The sequence below is a fragment of the Saccoglossus kowalevskii genome, chromosome 3 (genome assembly GCF_978046115.1).
Source record: "Saccoglossus kowalevskii chromosome 3, keSacKowa6.1, whole genome shotgun sequence".
In the NCBI taxonomy this organism is placed as follows: domain Eukaryota; kingdom Metazoa; phylum Hemichordata; class Enteropneusta; family Harrimaniidae; genus Saccoglossus; species Saccoglossus kowalevskii.
The window spans coordinates 15837612-15856282 of NC_140643.1; the positions used below are offsets into that span (position 1 = coordinate 15837612).

Below are 18671 nucleotides of genomic sequence, written 5' to 3' on the forward strand. Positions count from 1 at the left end.
TGGTAACCCACCTTAACATGCTTCCATTCTACTGACGTCAGGTGATTCACACCTGTCTATAATAATCGGTGTATGGTGTGCTATTTCATTTCATATTCCAGTGCTTTATCTTATGTCCGATTAATACGCATAAAGAACGATGGGAAAAATACTAAGTATGGTCGCCATACTGTATCTGGTCAATGACGGGTGATATATGATGAATGTAGAGTGTATATATGATAGATATATTCTCCGGTTCCGAACTCATTCTTGACTCGACACATGCAAGTAACTGTCACGCAGTAAAACCCTTCACCGATCGACCATTAACTTATTTGAAAAAAATATTGTTTATATAAAGGAGGATAAAAACGCAAATGTGACTTTTACACCCACGAGTTTTTTAAATTGAATTCATACTGACACAGTGTACATAATTTAAAGTGTTATGTTGGCAAGTCACACAAGTAGTCTAGTTATTTTATAGTTTAATATTCACATGTCAGTATTATTTATTCATAATGATATCCATTTAAGAAAAAGTGACAAGCTGCTCATTCAAACAGACACCAACTGTGACACGATCGCTCAATAATCAGATACAGTTACGTGACGTGGGCGGTGTTAAATCAGAGTGAAATATCAGCAAGGGAAAGGGGGAAATTGCCGAGCGTTCCGCGTCAAAGTGTATTGATTATTATTAGCGTAGTGAATGTGAGTAGTTATATCAGAGCTGTAGGCACTTTACAAATCGGTGGTGAATTTTCGTACGCTATTTCGTAATTATATTTGTATATCCCGCCGCAATAATCACGCAGTCATGTCCCATTCCATTTAAGAGTACATTCGTTCGAATAAGGTGGACATGAACATCATTAGAGTCAACGCTGGATGCATTTTCTATTTCAATTGATAGCATATATTCGCCTTTTGCATTAAGAACGACGTACCATATTGAAAACCCGACATTCTGGTCACACATTTACTCTGCTTTAATGGAGACTATGCTATTAGTCTTAGCGACATGTGTGCCCCAAGATAAAAAGGGGAATTGAATAAAATATAATTTGAATGTTTTGTTTAGTATGTTAAACATTTGGCTAGATCGTCCAAATAAAAAACAAATTTCAATATCTACAAAAAAAATCCATACCTTAAGATGTTATAGACAGCCAACTGTTACGACCGTTGATTGAAAACTTTCGATATGTAAGAGTTGGAACTCAATTTGTTGTCTAAATGTTATGTGGTCTGAGAAAATGAAAATGAAGATAGTCCATGTATACAACATAAAACGACTAAAACTCACATTTGCAATAGACACGTAAAGTCAGTGAGAAAAAAGCATACGACGTCGCGACACGCATGCGCGAAATATATGGGTCTCATATAAACAAAGATGGCGACTTTGGCTGTTGCGCAGTCAACGAGTACAAACTGAGACGTTACCAAGCTTCAATTAGGCAGCCTGCTCCACGTGTGTTCAACTCACAATATGTAGACTGTAGTTACGGGAAAACTAAAGAGTGCTACAAAACGTTACTATATTTGTCCAAATATATATGACATAACAAACTTAGAATAGGTATCACATGCTATATCATAGCTATTGAACAGGAGCATACTAGTATATTCAAAGAGTTGAAAATTGCCGTAAATGAGTTGAAACAATCGGTGTGATAAAATATAAGCAAACATTCTCAAGCTCATTTGGAAATATGATCGTACCGAACGCTAATTTTAAGATTTTATTATCGAGTTATTTGAAGAATTATATAATCCAACAACAGAACAAAATGAAGATTCATAGCAACGCAAATATTTTGTGAAAACGTATTTCTTTCAAAATGACATTTTGTCAATCAAATTTTTCACGATATTAAAATAGGTGTGTCAGTGCCATATAAGCAGATCACTTTTTATTGAAAATATTGTAATAAAGAACACAATTACGCACATAGCCCTGATTGATTACAAGGTAGAGATAGTCTTTTTGTTTACGTATATTAATTTTTTGGGGGTGAAATTGCCAGAGATAGAAGTATATTTTTCTAATTTGAATATTTCATTGAATATCGAATTAACCTCGAATCAATGGACTATGTCATAACCGCGTGTACATTTCTAAATTCACGAGATATCGTCTATTTCATCCCTGGGTTGGTCACGCGCACCAACGTCCTACCGAGAAGATAAAGCTTTTGAATTACTTTCGTCCTCTCCCAAGAGATGATAACACGCATTGAGGATATTGATGAAAGTTCGTGCAACGAACAAGAATTAGTTGAGGTAGAGATTGCAGTCTCCCGGGAATGAATACAAAGCCAAATAATAGATGTTTAAAATTGTTATATTTGATAACAAAATAATAAGGTAAACAGTGAACGGCAAAAACAATTGGAATCTTCTTTAAAAATTATAGCTTAGCAGTGAAATAGTTAGCTTTTAACCTTCAAAGTAAATTTAGTGAGATTCATCTAAATCTTAATGACATTACGTTCCGCTGTGATCACACAAACCATGGATGGTGGTTGATGGCGTGTCAAATTAGGTAAAATTCAACCATCGTCAACACAAGCGGAATGTTTTGTTACAGTGATCCATAATCAATTATCTGTAGCGAAAAAAAATCGAATCTGCTAGAACCCTAACAGAGTAGAGTATGCTATAGTTAGCAGAGAATGTTAGAATGTTATCGCCTTCGTTATATTGAAGTCGACTGTCAGTATTCTGCCATGGGATTTGTTCTTTCCACTGACGCTCACATAGTTGGTTATTTTCCGATTAGAAAACAAGACGAACACGCATTCGCAATGTTTAGATAAGGAGCTCTATCTATGCAACACATGATTACGTGTTGTCACCCTCTAGTGGATTTTAATTTCGAGAGCGCACACCTCTGTCATGAGTGAGAAATAGACCATTATAACACAAATCACAATCATACAAAAATCTACTCTTGCAACGTTCAACGTGATCGCGTGGGCATTAGATGATTCGAAGGATGTCAATACTTGTTTGCACATTTGACCCTATTGCATTAAGCGGTTTGTAATTACTCGAATAATAATATGAATTGTTGCAGTCATGTGGATGTAACAGTATACATCATTTACATTCGATAGCATCTTCTATCGATAAGACGAACACATTGTTCCATTCTCTTCCTCTTCGAGCCCACTGCCTCTTTGACATATGTAATTATGGGATTTGGGACAGCGGTGGCGATGGCGGTGGGAATAAAACATTATTTGTAGGGGACACAAGAAAATCTCGTGGCTCTCGCGTTAAACGAGATCTTGGAGGTCTTTGAAGAATTAGTAAACAAATTAAAATAGAATAGCTACGGAATTTACGACTGCCGTTGCGTTGAAATAATTAATAAGCCGGGACTCAGGAAATAAACGTCTTTGAAATTCTTATTTAATCTCAGTATTTCACATTCTGAAAAGCATTCCATAATTACGTCATTTTTTACCTTCAGTTAGATCTCGTAATCGTTACAGATGATACTTGATAATTCAAATATATATATTGTACAAGCATTTATTTACATATTTAACAACACATGCAACATTGAGGCTTATTTGTAAAGTAGTTCAACTATCCTGTTTCACGTAGTAATATACCGTGCGATGATTGTTCGCTATGTAAAGCGGTATAAAGCTTTTGTAAATTAGTTCTTCCCGTGGATCACCAGTGACAAAACACACATATTTCGCAGTATACAAACCGGTAACGCAGACTAAGACAAAATCGACGACGACCAAATGAAATGACTACATGAACACGTGACACTACTATAAATATCATTGATGAAGCTAAAGATTAGAAAAAAGCTAAATTTAACATCCTTCCACGTAGTGATATTGGTGTATTTTATCTCAATGATCAAACGTATTCGTTTTGTATTGCTGGTGTATTTCACCATGTTAATACCATTCTTTGTAAACACGTGGAGCATACATAAACGCGTTCTATGTATATCGCTCAAAATATAGGTGCCTGCTTACCCTTGTCACTTGAGATTCAGTCAGTTTTTGTAATCCTGCCAGCTCCCTGAATTTGTACACACAATATGGTTGTCATATGACACCCAATTTGATAACGAAATAACCTCAAAATTGAAAGATTTCACACACGAAAAATTAAGGTATTCGAAATCACGACTTTAGACACCAGAATACGAGTCATGATCTACTCAGCTGTCTTTCCATAGAGTTGATGGAATTTGTAGTACGCGCTGACGTAACAGGATAGAGTCCCACTCTTTCGTTCTGATTCGCTGACTTGAAGAAGGCTTTCTTGAATGCGAGTCGATGTCGTTTGCTTGGTAGATTGTATATGATCGGATTTAAGGCAAAGTTGAACATGATCATTAACGGTGAGATCTTTGCCACGCAGCTAAAAAAGTGAGGATTTGGAAACGTTTTTGTGAGTAGAGGAATCGGTGCAAGAAATAACAGTATTAGCTGTGGTGCGAAACAGACTAAAAACACCGAGACGACAATCGAACACATTAATAAGACTTTGGTCTCGTTTTTGAATTCTCGTTTCTTGCGAAAAGGAAGTCGTTGAATTGTCTTCGATCCGATTACAAGACATCTGATTATCATTGTGTATAGTACGATCACTGTGACGAGGATGAGGGTGGTGTATACTAGATACGACATGACGATAAACGTCGACACTGCCATGATATGCATTTCATGCACAAACGCTGATAAGAACTCTGTTAAACTCAGACACACAGATATTAGCCAGGTAACAAAAATCAAAACTCGGACGCGAGATTTGCTCTGTATTCGAGATGCTATGAACGGGTGACATATAACGATGTAGCGATCCAGTGTTATCATAAACACGGTCGTCATCGTTGCGAAGGTGGCCGAATTCTCCAAGAAAATCCGCAGAGAGACAACCTCCATGTGTTCGCCGACACCGACGAATTCTAATAACGGAAATATAAGCAGGTTTGTCGAGCACAAAACATCGGCGCACGCCAGGTTAATCATGAAATAATTTGGCAGCGTCCTCATAGACTTGACACGAATGACCACAAATATGAACAGACCATTCCCGAGAAATCCAGTAAGGCCGAGGATGACAAAGCACGTAACCATAAAGTAATAATCGATTTCACAATCCATATATATTCCATATGTCCCGTTCGTCGGGGAAATGCTGTCATTTTCATACATAATCAGAGACAGTGGCCAGGTCGATGTGTTGTCGCCCGGGACGGGAATGCGCTGATCAAACGACACGTAATCTTCGTACATGGTCCAACTGCTAAATAAATATATTAGACACTTAGAACGTCAACAAATAAACCACAGAGTGAATATAGTACGGCGCACTGAAAGATATTGTCTGATGATTTGGCGAGAGTCGTCCTACTAGTGTTACACATGTGGCCTATTTTTGAAGATAAAGACAGACTCACCAATCACGTTGTAGCACTTGAAGGGGTATTTAGAAACACCTGAATTATACAACTCCACTTTCACCTCTACCAGCTCACCATGTACGCATCCGGGCGAAATGCAGCACGGTGATATTCTCAAAACGCCAATTCAAATACCAGTCAATGAGTGTGGCGTGCGACATACATCGAACGATGCACCCGTAAGAAGCACTGTAGGTGGCGATTACCACTCGAATGGCGCGATACAAGGCAGAGATCAGCGTATGCTAAGTTAAGTCCACCAGGCTTTTCATTACGGATGATACTAGTTCCGAATTTATAGACGATGCGTTCAAATACTATCTGACGCGAAATCTGCTTATTATATATACTGCCTCGTGTTGGCGCCACCCACATTGCGGACACTCCCATTTTCAGTGTGCCACCAACGGCAACAGACGCCGATACATCATGCTTGTCCGCGATTGGACTAGGTTTTAGGTTATCGTATCTTTATGAGTATATGTTTAAAACAAATCTGTTGTACTGTTGTTGAGATTAAATTATATTAAAGATTTGTTTAATTCAAATATATAAATTCACCAGTGTGGAACAGTACATATGTGTAACTTCACCCAACATTCGAATACGTTTGACTGATTGGATCTTGTCCAGCAACGCGATAACAAATTATAGGTAGTCTCATATGCATTGGTACCTATCGTTGTTTAAAATTCATTATTTGAAATAAAACTATACGCATTTCCGATGTAAATTTGTCAATAAATTACGCACTGCAAAGACACTATAAAAAAAAGACTAGCTTTATATGCAGACAATGTTTCTTTCAGTGAGTATACTTATTACATGATTGAAAATATATCTTGTTTTCGAAATAACCTTACCCGGGATTTATAAGGGAGATCACATAAATAATGTCCATATTAATATGATTTAATCAAAATCCTTGTCGTAATTAAATTTATATCGCCTTGCGTGAACGTTATACGTCATCATTCGTCACATTTCACTGTTCCTCATTAATATTCACCTCCCACTGTAATACGTAGTTTAGCATATCACAGACCCACGTAACGGTTGCCAATCGCCTGCATAACGACAAAGTGAATTGTTATTTGACATAGTATCTTGGTCGGAACAGTATAGTCGGATTTATCGTAAAATATAAATGTTTGCTTTTGGAAGCAAAAAAAAAAAATGATGAAAAAAATAATAATAATATAAAACGCGCATTTCCAAGTGTTTTGGAATTACCCATACGATTGTGAAAAAAAATCAGTTTATTTTTATTTTTAAGATGCATTTTCAAGATTGTGCTTCTTATTGCTTTTTTAGAGAAGCATGTTTTCGTATTTTTTTTACTGAGGTCGAAGCCACAATGTTTACCACGGAGTCTTCGACCGTGTATTTTATTAACCGAAATGAAATTTAGACTAGACAAAAAAACAGGTCTGAGACTTGACTGGCAAACACAGTGTTAAAATAGAGTTCTGTATTTGTATAGTATTCACGTGGTTTACCAGTATGTTGCCTTTTTATAGAAAAAGAATAATTGAATAGTTTTCGGTAATCGGTTGTCAATGATTCATTTTGTGCATCAACCTGATTACAGTGTGCGTTTGCGTTGATGAAGTCTCGCGTGTTATGTCTCTATTTACGGGCGACTCTCGTTGAACAAACGAATTAAGTCTCTTTGATGGACAATTGCAAAGGTTTCCTCTAGTACGCTCAGACACGTAAGTTAATCTGCAGTAAAAAAAAAGAAGAAAAAAAAAAACTAATCTGCATTTTAAAATAAATTGTTCAGGAAGGGGACTTATTCGGATGTTGTACACTCTGAGTAATAATATTCAATAATTCATACTGGAACAATAAAATTAGTAATAAAAAACAATTATATGAGCACAATAACATCTATACAACGATTATAATTGCTATATACTGATATAATATTTTTTGAAAAAAAAATAGTCACGCAATGTTTTATTAAAGAAGAACCGAGGGTAAAAGGAGGGGAAGATGGCAGCCATAATTAGTATGATGTGAACATCATGGCAGGGTTATCCGGGGTATGCGACAGTTACGATGTTTGTAGGCCTAACTGGGACTCTAAACATTTGAAAAAACATTAGTTTAAAATAAAGGTTATTGTATATAAAATGTCTGTCAACCGCCATTAAAATAAAATGCCAATCATCTAGGATGTTTAATCAATAATCACAACTTGTTGGTTTACAAATAAATGTTATAATTACGTAGTGTGCCTTTTCATTAGTGATATTGCCATAACGGTGTCTGAGAGGAAACAATTGACAGACTAGTTTGGACCTCTCAGATATCAAGTCTGTAATTTTGTTTCCGTTTTTTAGCGCTCTATAATCATATTTTCAGCAAAGTCGAACATTGCACATGCACTGCAAGAAAGGGTATCAGAAAATAAATATACTCACGATTTATCACTAGACTGTGAACGTACTAATAATTGGTACAAGAAAATAAATAAGCAAAACTCGTCGTATTTGTCAGTTATTAGTTCATGACGATAAATCGGATTGTTAGGAAACATTCACAAGGACGAACAAACTCACCTTCTGCACAACGCGAAATTCGGGACGACGGAAAACCTGTTGGACACAACGTTCAACTCACGTGTTTTTACAAAATCCTTTTAACTCATACGTAGTGTGTAATATATTACAATCTAGTAATTTGAAATTTCATTGCACTTTTATTAATTCTCATTATATATCAGTCTTGTAAAACATTATTGAATAATCTAATTGTAAATATTCCTTCTTAGTGTTAACTCGTGTATGTATGCAACGAAGCAATAATATATTCACGTCACTTTGCACTTTAAATAACCCCATGAACGCAATGTACACGCAACAATCAATAATATATTATCTTGGGACCAATCACTATTAAGTAATTCCAAAATGAAAACATGGAAAGAAATAGGTCTTTCAGTTAGTACTGATACGTTTAGTAAAACGCATGACTAAAGGTAGTAATATAGGACCACGTGATTATTTATGCATGGACACGTATATGAAAGTATATCATGATAAATAAATCCCCATGGCAGCGGACACTCACACGCACATATATACCAGACTCTCTTATATCCCTCCCCCGTTCCTCACAATGGACGACAAACTTATCGAATACAACTATGTACTCAAAGTGGGCATAACACTCACTTTTACTGTCTGTGACGCAACAGAATTACGCGACCATATAGCACGAGCCTGATCTTGTGTTTAGTATCTGGTGAACTGTTGTAACGATACTTAGCCACGCATTATTGCAAACAGCTCTGGTCTGCATATGTATTTCCATCTGAGATTTGTTTCCGCAGTTCAGTAGTGTATTCTTTTTTACCCGCTGTCTGTTTGTTTACTCATTTAACATATAGCACACTTGGTTGAATTTGAAATTAGAACACATAGCCATTAATAAAGAATACCAGCGAGTTGATATTGACTTTTGAGTGAGTTATCGACCTTTCCTACATATTGTTACAGGTTTGAAATTGGCATCGGAGGTTATAAAATCAGGGATATAATCAGAAGACAGCCATATGACATTTCGATCTAAAGTTCAAATACAATCTTGTAAAAGCTCAATTCGTGTGTGTCAATACGTTCAGCGAATGTTTAATGGCGGATGAAGAAGCAATGGAACATAGTAAGCCGTGTCAGTCTATGGGTTCGTATTTATTACTTTATTTGCCAATATTACCACATTTACCGTTATTCTGGACAATAAAACACTTATCGGACTAAGGTATCTATGTATATCAATAATTACTTTCATTCCAGTGGATGTTTTGACATCAGTTTTGGCTTCGGCTAATAACGATCTTTGTTTTTGTTTCTAATATTAGCAGTTCTTGATACTATTATCTGTACTGACATATCGACTACCAGTCTGCCCTCAAGATCGTGATAAGATAAATATACATTTATTCTTGAATTTTATAAATCTAATGTATATCAATAATTACTTTCATCCCTGTGGATGTTATTGACATTAATAGCAAACAGTATTCTTCACTCTGCACTCAAGATCGTGTTTATTTAAATAGACATTTATTCTTGATTTTTTCTGTTTTAGAGTGTTAATTAACCATTTTCCGTTTACTTTGTGATCCTACGTTATGCGTGAAATCGAACGTAAAAAAAAAAAAAACAGGCCACAATAAGGTCATAGCGTCAAACCAGCAAACCAACGAGTGGGTATCGACAAGCGTGAAAGTAATTGTTTGTAATCTCCACGTTCAATAAGTGCTATACACTTATATTAATGGTGACTTTTGATGAAGTAAGGGTATCTCGACGCTGTATTCCTTTCCAAAAGTACGATATTTCGACATTGAACTATAAGAAAAAAAAAATCAGTTCGAAATCAAATCATTCGATTTCTGCAACACGCGCCCGGTGTGCGCATTTCTCTCATTACGTGAGATCTGGCAGTGAACGGAAAATCGCCGAGTTGTACAGTACTAATAGTACCTATTATAAGGATGAGTGCATGTATATCGACAGATGTGTGTAGATTTAATTGGCTTGCCACGTCTTTAAAGGTGAAGAGTGAACCATACCCGTGTGAGAAATTACTTATCTGCGTTTCCCCACAGGTCAGTGTCAGTAACTACATGTGATGCAGACAGCGAATTCACCTATACTCTTAGGAGTAACGGAAGATCCACTGTGGAGAATGTTGTTGCTGGCGACAACCACGCAATATGAACTATAATGTTATGTTTTATAAATGGAGTGTAATCGACTCCATGACGTGTGCGAACAAAAATCCCTGTCGGGCTTTTTTATTCAATCATTTATTATATACAAATTGCCAGGGCAACCTTAAATTCACGAAACAAAACTTTAAATTCCAAAAGTCATGACTTTAAATTCACAAGACACAAATTTGAAATTCCAGGACTAAATTTCAATTTGCAGGACAAAAATTTAATTACGGAAGTCATAAAGTCATAATTAGCATATCATTAATATATTTACTCTTATGGTGAAATCGGCCATAACTTGATGATAATATGTGGCTGCACAATATTGAACGATTATTAAAAGAATTTAGAATACAGGGATTATCATAGACGTACTGTACACGAGTATGTTTATACATCTACTGTAATCCCATTATGGTTATATAGAGTCGTACACTTATTTGTAGCGTTCATGCACAGCGTCTTAGCACGGGCTAAGAGGTCAAATTGCCCAAAACGCAATTGTATTCAATTTTTATTTGAAATAATATGAGGTTATTACGAGGATACCCCAAAGTATGCACAGAGACAGTACAGCAATACGCGCAGCGAAGGTCGATGCGAAGTTCGCTGTTTCTGTTCTAAACATTTTGGATTTCGGCATTCCCATGGTGTATCCTTGGAAGTAAAATATAGTACGCCGCGCATAGACCTCCACTGCGCGTCGGTCGATACTCCAGTTGTACTGTCTTCGTGCATACATATTCTCCTAATAACCTCATATTATATTCATAACTATTCATTTCGACATGCCATTTCCGACATGCCAATCAAGGCGAACATAAATAGAGAGAGTTGACTCGGGAGAGAATTAACTGACGACGAGACTCTGCACTACTTGCTGTCATTCTGCAATATACATTTTCTGAATTTGCTTTGGTATTGTGTTATAACCGTATTACTAAGTATATCTCCCTTGTTACTATACAAGTAATCACAGTTAAAATGACTGAAGATATTTTAAATATTTTTAACAAGTTTGGGCGTTTCCTAACCCGCGCCAACTACTGTTTCCTCCCGTGCATTATCGCATTTGGTTTATCAGATATGCAAACATCAGAAATTAGCTTTAATCTTAGCCCGTATTTCCTGTAGTCACAAATGACTGCCGCGCACTGATTCCGGGTTCAAATTGCAAATATGTTAATAATATGCTAATTATATGACAATCGCGACTGCCACCATGAGGGAGTTTTGTCCCTTGGATTTAAAATGCTGTCCTAAATTTTGTGTTGAAAATTTGAAATTTCCCTGACATTATTTACACTATTCGCTAACGTGATTTCTTTAGTTATTTGTTCCTGTGATATAAATATATGTACCTATTGAATAATGCATGTTAAAACATTGATGCTAATGTATGGTGTCACGTGTAGATATAAAACTACAGTGAATCAATGCACATATTTGCACTACGTATACGACTGTCACAGTAAAACAAAAACACACACATATTTCCTCAACATCATAGTCGAAAGTACACCAGTGGCTGAGTAAGCTAAAGGTGACAGAACGTGTCATCATTGCATAGCGACACTATAAATACGATCATCAAGTGTAGGCTGCGTTGCATACTGATTTGTCTATATAATGTGCTTGTTGAACCATGTATTCGGAACAAAAACTAATAAACGATCCAGATCTAACTTGGTTTTAACAAAATATATGCCGCAGTAAGTACATTCCAAGTCTGTCACGGTTCTGCTGATTAAGTCCTTTAACGGTGAATAAAGTACATATTGATGAATAATAAATATAATTACCATCCCTTGTGGATCAGGTCGGTTGACCTTTTCACAATCCTAATGCGCAGTTTTAGGTCTCTGCTAAGACTGTCATTTTCTGTGAGTATTAGAAACGGGTATCACAAGTGAGCCATAATTTGTTTTAAATCCATTTATGTGAAAGGAGGATTACTTGTAAAACGGATTATTGGACGCATCGCTTAGTTTGCTCCTACGGCAATACTGCTACTACTAATAATTGCTTTTCCAAACAACCTTGCCTGCCAAGACATAGGTCTAATAACCCGCAAATTCATAGTGATATATAATGTGTGTGTACGAAGTGAGTAGGTGATTTATATGACAGAGACAAATTATTGATGAATCTTATTTTAAACATCTAGATTATCTATTATATCTATATTTATTTATTTATTTATTTATTTATTTATTTATTTATTTATTTATTTATTTATTTATTTATTTATTTATTTATTTATTTATTTATTTATTTATTTATTTATTTATTTATTTATTTATTTATTTATTTATTTATTTATTTATTTATTTTATTTCGTATTTGGGATTAATTCATGTTCATGCTAATTTGTATATGCACAATTAATAAAAAGATTAATAAATAAAAAAAAAACTGAATGAATAAATGGTCATGCCAGTTAACAAGGGTGCACGTTGAATCTACTAACTTATATATATATATTAATATAAGATAGCAACAAGTCAAACCGGTTATTATGCATGGTATTATAGCAACCTATATATCATCTGAAAGTTTAGTTATAGACTAATACTGTAGTGCATATGCCGTACCAATGCTTGTCTAAGTGATTACCATTCATTCTAATGTTTGTTGTTGAGTATTATATTTTATATGTAGATATAATTTAATTGCAGTTTTTTTTTGAAAAGTTCAAAATGCTTTGCTTTCGTGGGCCGGTATCAGGAAAGCGATGGTGGAGATATACACAGAGATTATATAAGTAGCAAAGCTTACATTACCGTCGTCCTGATGCATGTTAACGTTGTGCATGCTACTCGTGTGTATTAGGATCATCTATCAATTAGACAACTCACAGAAACCTATTTTAATCAATACCAGCTTTGGTGGTCTATCTCGCTCAACATGGGATACGCTATATGTGTGTCCAGTTCCCTAATATGTCGATAATGCGAATCTTGACAAATGATACAATATACAAATATCATAAATTATTCCAGATATAAAAAGTAATTGTACATACTGTGTTGAAACGTGTTTGTCTTTTTCATTACCAATGGCAAAACGCGTCTTGTCAAGCCAATGAAGTAATTAAAACTATTACGTGGCTAGCAAGCAATAGTGTAACATTTGAAAATACATTTCTCTGGCAGTCAGATATTCGAGTTTTATAATAAAAATATTATACGCAGTCATTTATAAATGGTAACAGATCATATACATTATTTAAATAGTAATGAAAACATCCCCTTATCTCAGCACGAATATAATTCGCGCTCTCAGAATGTATATCAAATTACACAGTTATATATACCGTTTAGTAGGTAGTTAATTACAATATACACCCATTGGGTGAATTATTACATATATTATTTAAGTGTTTTCTCAATTTGTTATATTATTATATATTAACAAATGCAAGTACGTTATATTCCTTCTATCGTCCGATAAAATCATATGCACAATGTACGGTAACCCCGGGAGACAACGCATAGTGCGACTTAAAACATTTTGTTATCAGGCTCTTTGAATAATGACATGTCGGGGTTTACGAATGTATGGAATCGAATGGAAAGACTCGTGGGATTGCACAGCAGCATATTATCATACAGATTATCAAACAAACAAACTACTGGACGGACTTGAGTACGAGTAATATTTTCATGCAATAGAGATATCAATCGTATGTCGGATGTATATAATAACGCTCTTGGGAGTAGGAATCACAGACGAGCTGACGTCATAGGCCCTTACCGACCTGAGCCGGTTCTGTTTGCTTACAACTCACATGTCACATGTTACTTGAAAAGTGCAATAAATCTTCAATATTTTATGTTTTAAGCATATTTTGCAGTAATTGAATTTTACGATTCTATATACGTATGCAGACATTTCTAATAACAATACATTACTGTGTTATTTACGCATGGACATCCCGAAATGACAAAGTTAATTGTTACATTTCTGTCTACTCTTCCCGTAAAGATGGATTGTATATTTTTACTAGCATTCTCAGTTGAAACGTGTACTATAAATAATTTCCAGAATCAACGAATCTCACTTTTCGGAGGAGGTATTTCACGTAAAGTAGTCTGTAATTAATATTCCAGCAGGGTACAACACCCATGTCTGCAAGATGGGGTAAACCGCTGCAATATGCATTATACTGCGTGGTATTTTTTGACACAATAACTGAACTATATTATATTAGTATTAATCCCGGCAAGGTCGATATACAAATTTATCGACCCGAACATTTGTTAACCCGCGGCTTAGGTCAATATTTGTATTATCATATCGAATCTTGTAAAAGACTGCATTGCAAGATTTTTTCTCACTTTCTAATAACAGCATTCAGACGATTTTATCATTCACAAGTAGCTGTTTCGTAAGCTATATTCAGGATTTGTGTAGGTATCAATTATCCTAATGGGAGACCGTCTTACATTTTAGAACTAGCGATGTATAAACGCGACGCGCGCGCACACCAACAAAAACAGCAATCTGAACTACGGATCTGAATAGAAAGTAACATAACAACACATTTCCGGTTAAATGTCACGTAATTCACTTTGTACATTATGCACGAGACACAACGAGTCATAAAAGTACCTTGATAGAATTAATAGAAGCACTAAACGTCGTTAAGTGTCGTCAAACAAATCGAGAAGTGCTGTACAACATTTTACAGTGTACACGGTGCCCGGGACACGGTGCAGCGCTACGGTGGGAACGACCGATATAGCTGTGTTGTTCGATGATTATCCTCTCGAATACAATTATTCGATAGAACACAACAATATTACAGTTGTTCGAACTTTTCACAAATGAGAAGTGATGTTTCTAGAAAACGCCGACAAGCCTCAACGGTGAATCAGTATTTTTTAGAAGTTAATATGCAAATATGCGACCATCAAATGTGCGATTCTGATTGGCTGGTAATCAGCATTATGTAACTAATTGCGTTGATTCAAAAATGTTATGTTCACCACCAACAATTGAAATACAATCGCGCAAGGCGCTGTCATCTGTCTAGTCCGAGTTGAGATGACCATCTATCTACATTATCTGACAGTAAAAACAAGGCTTTTAGTTCAAAGATTAGAAATAAGTAGTACCTTAAATGTATCTTATCACTTCACGTCATGTATGTTAGCTATATCCTACATACTTGAGGTAGCAACGAGGAAAAATGAGTTAAAAATCTGTGATCGGAACATTACTGTGTTATTAAGCCTGCTATTATTACATTAAATTTATTATGTATGGAAACTTCGACACAGGCGAATATGGTGTACATGCCAAACTTATGTTTGTCTGGTAGATTACCTGATGGCAAATGTCATAGGTCAAAGAAACGTGAAGGAAGTATTCCGCTTTGAAAGCTTTCTGGCTCCACATTCAATCTCAGACTTGAGTGTTTTTTTTTTCTATGTGTGAGATTGTCTTTATTTGTTTTATCTATGATTTAGTTTTCTTATTACATCCTTGCTATCAAAACTGTTTAACGAATTGCTGGTAGTAAGTTATTTGCTCATTGTTAGAAAATAAAGATGACGGAGAAAACGAGACACAGTCTTCCAACATAGAAACTAACGTCTCGTTCAATTCCCCTTCAATTTGCGTGATTGAAATGTTAAGAAACGGTGTTTTCAATAATCGGAAAAGCCAACAACGACAATAGCAACTTAAAAAAACGTTGGTAGGCAAACACACTGTCGTAGTTATATATCTAAGATTTAAGATTATGCATTAAATTCTTACAGTACATCAAGCTTAATATTAGTAGCATTCAGAGATTGCCTGAATCACAGATTGATTTTGAACTCATTTACCCATGTTACTACCTTAATTGGAAAATGATGACTTATTCATCGTATGCAAATATCCTATGTCGTTTGGCAATAACATGAATAACATTGTAATCGTCAACAACGAGTAAACTTACAAATTGCTCTACCTTCACATATCACAGAAAAAAAGATACATAGAATATGCACTGAAACAGACGATTTTTAGTAAGCACGGTACCAAGACTTAAGTTAATCGTAGATGACATGAGAGAGTACGCAAAATGTAATTTAATTTACTTGATTGAATAGTCTGCACAAAATACGGTTGCAATAAATTAGATAACGACTAAGAAGCAATACAAATTACATTGTCAGTATTTGTTCCGAAGCCTATTTGTGAAGGAGTTTGATTTTGATGGGACAAGGGGAAGCTATACGTACAATTACTATACGTACGTTGTTAGATGCACAGTCACGCCAATGATTTGACTAGCGTTATTTGAAACATAGCATGCACACGGACCTCAGCTTTTGTGTGGCTATGATGATGTGTACACCTGTCTCTCATTCTGCGGTGAGTGCAATTGCAGGGAAACGAAGATTCACATATTGCAACACTAAACATACACGAGATTCGAACTCGACATTACAAACATACGTGCTTCTAACCACGCCACAGTTCCAGAAAATAACAGCTCGAAATTGAGTGTATATAATCAATATTCACAACGGTCAATTATATCTATTCTCCGAAGAATACAAAAATCTACACAAGTAAACCATCAATACATATGTTATATTATATTATATAATATAATCAGAGTTTGATATTACTAATTATATGAATGTTAACAGAAACCACAGAGTACATATATTGGTATGAATTGAACATTAAATCTGCCATTTAAACTAAGGATTACAACTCAAAAAGCAGTCATTGGAAAACATTGTAAACCAATGACGTAGACGTGCGAATGCAAATGTAGTCTCAAAAAACGGCTATACTCCTTGAACAGAAATATCACAAAAATTAACCCACACCTTCTCTTTAGAAATTTAAGGGAGTCCATCCATATTTTTTTAAGTTATAAATGTCTCATGTTTCCGTCGCCACCTGATCCGTATTCGATTAGTTTGTGTCAAGGGCAACCACTCCTAAAATTGCTGTCTCAATGCCAACCGGCCCTCATTTCATCTTGAAGGTGTTTATTCTCCTTTCAGAGGCAACCTTCCATGAAAATGACAGACGAATTTATATATTAGTTATTCTTTCATAGATAGACAAGAAATAGAAACACGGTAGTGATAACCTAATGTCTTGGTGGAGGTAACTATGACGGCATGGTAATCTGCATAGCTACATGTATATCAAAGTGGTTTTGATATACAGTCAAACTTAATGTTATTCATTTCTGCAATCTAGTAAAAGTGACAATTTATTTGATTATGCATGCAATGCTGTCACGTTAGTTAGTATGCACGTAAGGAGACACTAGCACGTGACACAATGTGATTTATAATGCGCCGCAAATCCTGGCCGTGGGATGCCACGTATGACCCTACAATATCAGATTTCGTAAAAGTCAATTTGATAGTGTGTTCATTTCGTATATCCGTTTGCAACTTTAGAAACTGAGAAACTAACACCCATAATGTGAGCGTGTATTCAAGGCTCTTCTGTACATGTTTCTTATTTGCATAAACGTTCGCAGTTCCACACGACGTATCACCGACAGTTTATCATCATCATGCAATGTTATGTTTATTTTTTGAGCCTGATATTTATTCACGGTTTCGAGAATGCATTGGTAACATAGTTACAAATTTACAGTAATTCAAAGATTCTTGAAAATTTGACGTGTACGAACTGAACCTGCGCGAGTTGTTGTCACGTTGAGCTTAGGAGAATAAATCCCATACACGCAAATATATATATATATATACATATACCAGTGAAACAATAGACGCGGTGATGCGTGATAAAATGAAACATAAAGTCGCGGAGTTCTATCATTCTCAACAATATTGCGGTGGTCACATGTGTCAGAATTCGAATAATAATGATACATTACGCATACCAAGCTCTATGACCCATTTTCTCCGATATGAACTGTAAAATATAAAATGTTCTTTTTTTTTCGTTGGCCAATCAGAATGTGACTGAGATATTAATTACATAACATGGAAATATCCAAAATTACTAAATTACTATTACACTTAACTATCATGATATTTGTGAAAAATACAATTATTCAGTATATCATGGTATTACCGTACAAGAAAATGTATAATGTCTCATCTCTGCGAATCGTTATTGATTGCTGTGTGTGCAGCGGAGTCATTTAATGGGATTATATATTCCACGTAATACGCCGACGGCCAAACGCATTTAGGTTTATGGGGGAAATCCCCTTTTCTGGTTTTTTTTTCTAGAATTATCCTACAAAATCGGGGAATTCGAAACTATTTACGTAGATTGTCAGAATAAAATCTGAAACTTACTAAAAGTCCCCTCCTACGGTTACAAATATCATAATCCCACGGATATAAGCATTATTTATTTAGAAGAAACAAGTTAAAGCTAGATCCACACCGCTGTGATATTAAAATATTTATGAGTTGGAAAACTATATCGTTATCATTCCACGCTTATTTTAATTTGAGAACTTTGCCAATAGTATTTAAAATTTTAACACACGTGCCTCAGCCTAAT

At 35.4% G+C, this 18671-nt stretch overlaps 1 protein-coding gene across 1 annotated transcript; it reads right to left on the minus strand.

The window, feature by feature from the left end:
- Nucleotides 1-4172: 4172 nt before the first annotated feature.
- Nucleotides 4173-5264, minus strand: LOC144364581 (growth hormone secretagogue receptor type 1-like). The gene has a single exon (XM_078014488.2). It carries the CDS (start codon nt 5262-5264, stop codon nt 4173-4175), a length of 1092 nt encoding a protein of 363 aa, XP_077870614.1.
- Nucleotides 5265-18671: the final 13407 nt, after the last annotated feature.